This window comes from Gigantopelta aegis, chromosome 4 (genome assembly GCF_016097555.1).
Source record: "Gigantopelta aegis isolate Gae_Host chromosome 4, Gae_host_genome, whole genome shotgun sequence".
Taxonomy (NCBI): Eukaryota; Metazoa; Mollusca; class Gastropoda; order Neomphalida; family Peltospiridae; genus Gigantopelta; species Gigantopelta aegis.
This window is the reverse complement of record NC_054702.1, coordinates 39,754,300-39,763,037: the sequence shown is the minus strand read 5'-3', so window position 1 is coordinate 39,763,037 and position 8,738 is coordinate 39,754,300. Positions and strand designations below refer to the sequence as shown.

Sequence of the window (8,738 nt, the reverse complement as noted above, 5' to 3'; positions counted from 1 at the left end):
AGGCTTTGGTGTGTTGACTGTCTGTGATTAGTACTTGTATACAAAAGATTCCCGTTTGCTTTTCAATAGAAGTGGCCTACGTAGCAGCTGTGAGTTTCCTTTCTGTCTTGACTTCGTGTTAAAATGTGCTGAACACAAATAACCTTAATTTAAAGGCATACTGTCACAGATTTAAGGACCTTATTTCTCTTTTAATGAATAATAAATAAAAAATTACATTAATATTTACAGACCAAATCTAACTATTGCATCACTTTAACTACATCATGATGGGGTAAAATCCATGTCAACTCTCAGCAATGTTAGTTTTTTGAATTATGGACCATTGCCATAATTCAATTATTTTTACAAAATATCTTTAATAAGTGGAGTATGGTGGTTACGTAGATGGTTGAATAAAGTACGTTTAGGGACAAATCAAATATATATATATTTAAGTAGTACTTTGTTGGGCCATGAAACAGGTCAGTGGTCTGTGACAATATGCCTTTAAGATGTTCTGAGGAGATAAACAAATATTCATTGCTTTCCTAAGCAGTTGCGTTATGTTTGAATGTCCCTTGACTGGTATATCAAAAGCCATGGTATGTGCATATAAAAGGTCACTTGCTGATAATTGGAAAATGTAGGTGGCGGTATCACTGAAGACTGTCATAGTTTCCAAATGTTTGACAACCAGAAGACAATAAATTAATGTGCTCTTGTTGTGTTATTAAACAAAACAAACTTTGACTCCAAAGTGGATGTCTGACATGGCCTTGAGATAGAGCTTAGGTGCTGAATACCCACCACATTTAAGTAGGTCAAAAGAATCTTTAGAAAGTTTAGAAAAAGAATATTTGTTGAACAACTCTTCAGCACATTTTAAAGATAAAGCCATGTGTTTCATAATGGATGGTTAGTCCAGTTACTGGGAGAACAAGCACACTGCAAACTTACCACAGCCTTTGTATATCACTGATTGGACACTGGATGGGAAGACCAAGACCTCGTTAGGGGCCGTTCAAATATTACGTAACGCTATTTTTGTCAAAATTAGACACCCACCCACCCTCTTGTAACGCCCCGTAAAGCTAGACCATACACCCCTCAAAATATTACGTAATGCTTGGAGATGCCCCCCCCCCCCCACCCCAACACAAAGCAACGTGGCAATGTTTATTTATACCCATCCCATGTGTACTACGATGACGTCATTAAAGTGACGTATTACTGTACGATGGAAAAAAAAAAACCGCGTGTTTTTACTTCGCCATTTTAATTGATCACCATGGTTGACAACGAAAAATTATACCATGGTACGGACGAGCTCATACAGAGTTGTTCAAAAAGACGGTTCAACTTGAAGTTGCCAAAGTTTGGAAGGAAATGGCACGTTTAAGAGAAAACAAAATTGTTACATAACGCTGTTCAATACACCCCCCCCCCCACCACCACCACCACTTGTAACGCCACATAACGCTTGGACTTACACCCCACCCCCCTAAGCGTTACGTAATATTTGAATGGCCCCTTAGTGATAATGAAAAGATGCAAGTGTATTAAAACTACATACTTGTACAAATTGAGTTTTGTACAGTATCAAATGGGGGAGCTCATCTCAACTTTTACATCACAATAAAACTTTAATTTGCTTTTATAAATAAAAACAGTGTTAGTGATGTGCCGTTTATCTGTTATTTGTATGAAAGGGCACTTTCAGAATCTATATGGAGAGGCAGGAGGTACTGTTTTATTATTTTATGCCTGGTGGGTCTACTGTATTTTGACATACTGTATTAATCACTAATACACACACTACAGGAAAACAACCGTCAGCACACTGTCAGCTAGGTCTACGTATTTAACCAGAAGATTATTTAAAGGGGGAGTGGATACTGTCGGGTAACCAATTACAAGATTCCAGCTCTAATAAAACAATAACCTTATGTTTCACGTTAAATACAAGTAGCCTACACTGATAATTTTCGACTTTATTTTACATATTAACCAATATACTCGGTAACGTAACATTATTACGTACACCAGTGGCGGATCCAGAAAATCCTATTAGGGGGGACCCAATAACATGTGGCCGCTGGCCACAAAGGATCACTAAGTGATTCTCCAACGAAAACAAATGAAATTTAGGAGGGCGGGCCCCTGGGGACCTTTTTAGATCCGCCACTGATTACGGGAACAAACCCGACAGTACCCCCTTTCAATAATGTTCCGATTAAATACGTAGGTGATGGCGGGTTTCTTCCTGTAGTGTGTGCATTATGATTAATATGTCAAATGTTTGTTATCAGCGAAGTCGAACATGATCAATGTAAGTAATGGTAGTTAACGTGAAACATAAGGTTATTGTATTGGAGCGGGAATCTTTTTTTTATTTCTACCCGGTGGTAGGCAGCTATGGGTGTTGGTAAAACGCGGATCAGAACGGAACCGAATGAGATATCTTAACGTAGAGCTCTGCTCACATTTCTACACTTTCATAGGCGTAATATTTTAGTATTGTAGTTTTTTAAAAATAAGCCACCCATAGTCTCAACAAACTGGGTATGCCACGTACATGTATGGGCATGGGCGTACATAGGGGGGGTTCGATGGGTTCGACCGAAACCCCCCTGAAATCGCTTTTTTTTATAATTTAATATATCTGACATTGATATCTGACATTATTATATTTACTCAACATAGAAATATATGCCCAATATCTCTGCAATCTATTTTGGAACCCCCCTTTTCAAAACTCAACATAGAAATATATGCCCAATATCTCTGCAATCTATTTTGGAACCCCCCTTTTTAAAATCCTATGTACGCCCATGATAGGTCCCGTGACTACTTCGTCGTTTGAAGTGTCTTCCCCCTCTACTTTTTTTTTTAAATGGCAGGGTTTTTTGGAGGGGGTTTAATTCATCATCCATAGTAAAGTCAATAATATCGGAACACTGAAAGTAACTTTATGCCGTTAGGCTACCTAGGGCGGGGTTATGGCCCAGTGGTAAAAGTGCCCATTGGGCTATTTCACGTTCTAGCCATGGTATGTGCTGTCCTGACTGAGATGGTGCATATAAAAGATTTCCTGTCTCCACGATTACTCGAGTACCCGTGCAAGGAAAAGTGAGGAATTTGGAGCACTCTCATTTTATGTAATTTTGCCATATGCTTGCCGCCGGTTATATTATATAGGGCTATGAGACATGGAGAGAAAACAAAAGTAGAATGTGTGGAATGCAGTACAGTGGCATGATTTTGGCATCCATGTTCAGCGCTAATAATAATGATAATGCTATTTCACTGTAGGCACTTGTCGTTTTGAGACGGCCCCTGGAAGACGGAATGGCTGAGTGGGCGATCATGTGACGAAACGTCACGATATAGGTCGGCGAACTTAGAATTCTGCTGCCCGGAGTTTGCCGAAGCTTAGCTGAATGTGGGTGCTGTCGGGTTTCTTTCTGTAGTGTGTGTATTAGTGATTAATATCTGAATTACTTTTAATCAATTAACTTGAAAATGATTGATGTAAAGGTATTTGACGTCAAACATAAGATTGTTGTGGTATTAGAGCGGAAGTCTTTGTCAACTTTTTGGTTGTCGGCAAATTGCCAAAAAAATACATAGCTTGGTCTCTGACTGTAATGAGAGCGTATTTATGTCCAAATGTCCGTCTATAGCTCTCTTACAGTCAGAGTACTCGGGCTAATTGTTATTAGGCCTACTGTATTAACTTTAGTTGCAATTTTGGTTAAACGTTTAATTTGTACGTAGCCTAAGCGTATAGTTTATCATGGCCCGTTTTTCTTGACCCATTTATCGTTATTATAGTCTAGTAGGTAGCAGGTTTATACCTATGGATGGATGTGGTGGATAGCCTACTTTGGTTACACACCCAACCCCATTTTAGGCTTAACAACAACTATTAGCCTAAAAATGCATTTTAAACTTCCCTTTAGCCTAAATCATATTTATATAAATTTTGATAAATTCTAAAAATCTTTTTACACAAAATGTTCCGAACAGAACAGTAGCAAAAAACACAATAATTTGCTCTGGAAACATGTCACTGGCTATGTATATATTATAAAATGTCCCACACATATCTGCTCCTTTCGGGAGATTGGCTGATTTGCCTTCGGAAAACTCAAAGTTGCCTATTTTACAATTTTGTGACCACCGCATCCCTTACAAAATCCTGGATCCGCCTCTTTTACGTGTTATAAGGAGGAAATGAATGAATAGGCTAAAGTGTGTTTTGTTTAACGACACCATTAGAGCACATTGATTTATTAATCATCAGCTAATGAATGTCAAACATTTGGTAATTGTGACATATTGTATTAGAGAGGAAACAGCTGTATTTTTCCCTTAGTAGCATATGGGATCTTTTATATGTACCATCTCACAGACAGGACAGCACATATCACAGCCTTTGATATACCAGACGTGGTGCACTGGATGGTCTGAGAGAATGAATAGGTAGACAGTAGACTATAGGTGTGAGGAAACAGTAACCTTGCTTATGTTGGAATCCTTTTTAAACAACAAAGGTGCGGGACGTAGCCTAGTGGTAAAACGCTCGCTTGGTGCGCGGTCGGTTTGGGATCGATCCTCGTCAGTGGGCCCATTGGGCTATTTCTCGCTCCAGCCAGTGCACCACGACTGGTACAGCAAAGGCCGTGGTATTCGCTATCCTATCTATGGGATGGTGCATATAAAAGATCCCTTGCTGCTAATAGAAAAAAGTAGCACATGAAGTGCCGACAGCGGATTTTTTCTCTCAATATCTGTGTGGTCCTTAACCATATGTCCGACGCCATATAACCGTAAATGAAATGTGTTCAGTGTGTCTCTAAATAAAACATTTCCCTTTCTTTTAAAGAACAATATTAAAATATTAAGCTTTAAAATGAAAAAATGTGTACAAATCTATTGGTTCCTGACGTGGTCATTTAGTTTAACGTGTCGGCGAAGAGCATAAACCAGTCTACCGGACGTTTTTGTTTTGTTTGTTGGTTTTTTTTTTAGCTCTGTATAACTGAACTCGGCCCAGTTCTCGTTTCGTTCCGGTCCGGTCCGGTCCGCATTTTATGTTCACCCCACCGGAAGCAACATGCTGCCATTTTGTGACATGGTGAAAGAAAGAAAAAATTTATTGATGCATTTTAGCCTATAACAAGTGGAATAATGTTTTATATTTCGTAAAAATGGATGCAAATACTAATATAAAGGAATAAGCATCTGGAAAACCTAGAAAAAAAACTAATTTCTCGTATCATGGCCAATCATGTGCCAGCCCTTCCACCCGAGGTTTGTTGACCTATTTCTTTCTCTTTTTTTTTTTTTTAATTTTTTTTTTTTTAATTTTAAAAGGTTGCGTTGGCATTGCAGGACATAGTATCTAAGAATGGCGAGAAGAATTAGACATCTGACCTTTCCAGCCTATTTAGGGCTTTGTCTAGACAAAATGTATAGGAGCTAATTTTTACATGCTTTCCACTAAAAGTTAAAACATTACACATGTGGAAAGAATTGTCAAAGTTCTTCCCTTTCCCCATATGGCATATCAAATGTTTGTAAAATATCCAACAGTTACTGCCCTATATTGGTCAGTAGGGATGAAAGGCAGACATTGTCTTTTAATGTGCGGGAGTGTGATTGCACTTGTACAGTGCACGTAATTTCAATCAGACGAGTGTTTATTAATTAGAAACAGTCCACTTTTGTAAGGTAATGCATTACGTCTGATACGGCTAACTCATTTATATTGTTTATATAGATATGTAATTTTTTTTTAATTGAATTAAATGGTGACTTCTGTAGCCTACAGAAATGAACTCATTACGGAAATCAGCGAAGTCTGTTAAATTGTCTATTAGTTCATAACTGTTAGCCTACAAAGCTCACGTGAGGTCCTGAAAATGGCGAGCGTGTAACTTTTGGCTTTCTTTAAAAAAAGTAATGAAATTTAGACAATTCAAAAGTAGATAGAATAATAAAAAGAAGAAAAAGAAATGATAATAGGTATGTAGGAATAGGCCTAAAGTCCGAACCAGATTGTTGACAACTACGATAATTTACTCTCAGGACTACCTTTAATTACTGTTAGATTTTTCTCCATATTTTATACAGACAGAAATTGTGAAAAAAGCATAATGTAAATGACATAGATTGCACATAGACTAACAATGTCACCGATATCAACTTCGCTGAGATCGCATAGGTCAAAATACATGTAGTTTTCTGCCGTCTGCCATTTTACTTTTTTATGGTATACTCTTCAAGAGGGGTGGAAGCCTCCGAAGTATTTTTAACACAACGTATGTTATGACAATGTTACATCACATCCTTTCACCCCTCTTGAAGAGTATACATTTATAACAAGAAAAACAATGGGCATTGAAAAATCGCACACCTCAGAGGGGATAATATTTCGAAATCTGAGGTATTCGGAAGTCGGTTCACATACAGGGTTTCTGCCAGAGGGTAAAACAGGTACGGTGCCATACCCAAACATTTTTGCAGATTTTTTTATTTTTTTTTAAGTTAAAGGAAACATGACACGAGACCATATTATAGCTCATTTTAAAAGAAAAATGATATAAAAATAATATACAAATAACTTTATAACAATAAAATACGTTTAGTTAACTTAAAATGAAGAAATTACGCTAATCAGTATCAAAGTACGATTTATGCATATTTCTTCGTGAGCGTCCGGAAAAAAAGGGAAGTGACGTCAGAGCCGCTGTACTCTTCCATTGTTGTTAACTGTTTATATATGGAGTAAGGGGCTTACGATCTTTTCAGTCCAACAGTGCCGTACTGCGCGGCCTTTGGGTGTAAAAATAAACACTTTAAACGATCGGGATTGTCTTTTTATGGTTTTCCAAAGGATTGTATCCGAAGAAAGACGCGTGTATTTTATCGCAAAAGAAAAGATTGGACACCAACACCGCATAGTACTTTGGTGTCAGCCTATTTACAGCCCGGAGCCCGAACGTTACCCGGAGACAAAAACAGTACTCGGTTGCGAATGCCGAGGTGTACATTGTACATATTTGGCACAAAGATACACCTCAGCATGATGTATTTATATATGTTAAAAACAAAAATGTAGAATTTTTTATTTATTTATTTTTTTGGAAAAAAAAGATTTTTCATGTTAGGGCTGTAGGCCTACATAACAAAATCTGTATTCACCGTCCGAAGAAGGAAACGTCAATAAGTAATTAAATATGGCATATACAAACATGGGATTTGGCATGAGGATACATCTCAGTACGATGTATTTAAATATGTTTTTAAAAAACGTGTAGAAAACAATAATAATTTTAAATAATGTTTTTAATCTTCGGGCGGAATACGTCACAAAAACGTTCCTCATCGCCCGAAGCAACACGAAGTTCAATACAAAATAAACCACTACTGTCGGTGTCGAAATAACTATTATGTTTCATCCACGGGCTGACTTGAGAATTGGAGTGTTGTTTTAGTTAATTGGTCCTTTCTTTCCGTGGCCTACACATGTGATTCCTGATTGGCAGGTGTATATTGCAGGGTATCGACTAGGTAAGTGATTACCACGGTCTAGACATATGTACAAAATACGTGCCAGTTTTTTTAAGATCACAGGGTATTGTGGCGTAACCTGTCGCGACTATAGTACAATGTTAATGGACATTATCAGCCGCCCTGCTTCATTACTGTAAATAATGCTGTAAAACCCTTGATTAAGTAGACTTTCCCATCTAAAATTACAAAACTGACCAATTACGTAGTACCAAAGAAAAGAAAATTATCAATTGGGTATCGTGAGTGGTCATTTTTACTCTAACGCACCCTACCAATAGGCCTAATAATATGCTACTTTTTTTTATGAGAGAAAAATACTATAACCCCATTTCGTTCTATTGATGCAAATAGAAGTATATTTAGTTTAAAAGTTGATTATACTCTCAAGTCATTTATGTTGTTTTACAAGCCAGGTTAATGAAAGTGAAGCGCCTTGTCGTAAATTAAAGCGTACAGATTTCATTATGTACAGCCCGAACATAAAAAATGCGATATTTTCTAAAAAACAACAACCCAAAAATGTTTGTCCTACATTTATATTTTTTACATATTTAAATACATCATATCGAGGTGTATCTTTATGCTAAATATGAACAGTATACACCTCGGCATTAGCATCGAGTTTTGGTTTTGTCTCCGGGTTACTTTCGGGCTCCGGGCTGTAAATTGGTCGACCGGTCTGGTCTGGCACCATCAGTTTCTCCACCCTCCGACTCGCTATCCGTTTTTTCTTCAGTATCACTGTTGTAAGTAAATGTGTGTCTTTCTTCATTTACTAACAGCTCATATTGATACGGCAAAACGTTTTGCGAACGAACACTCATTGTTTTGGTAAGCTGTGCAAGTCTTAGATTCTTTATGAGTGGTACGGACTAATGCTTTTAAGTGTAAGGCTTCAGATCAAGCGACGCGTCTCTGACGTCACGGACCTCGTGATTGCCCTGCTCATTAAAGATCGGCAATTTCCGCTAAGAGCTCGTATCTGGGGTTCTTTTATGGAGAGATTTTAAGTAATTAATTTTTTAGATTTTTTTTTTTTTAGGTGATTCAATTTATAATTACTTGTACATGGTTGGTGCCAAATATGGTTTACGTGACATGTTTCCTTTAACCTTTTGACAAAATTGATTACTCTTATCATTACTGCAGGGATTTACCAGACGCACAAAACTTGC

General features: G+C 37.5%; 1 protein-coding gene across 1 annotated transcript in view; it reads left to right on the top strand.

The window, feature by feature from the left end:
* The first annotated feature begins 5,086 nt into the window (after window positions 1-5,086).
* Window positions 5,087-8,738, top strand: part of LOC121370536 (cleavage stimulation factor subunit 3-like) — a 66,828-nt gene continuing 63,176 nt past the window's right edge. Inside the window, exon 1 of the mRNA XM_041495839.1 lies at window positions 5,087-5,298. Coding sequence (XP_041351773.1) covers window positions 5,266-5,298 — 33 coding nt within the window. The 5' untranslated portion in view covers window positions 5,087-5,265. The remainder of the gene's footprint in view (window positions 5,299-8,738) is intronic.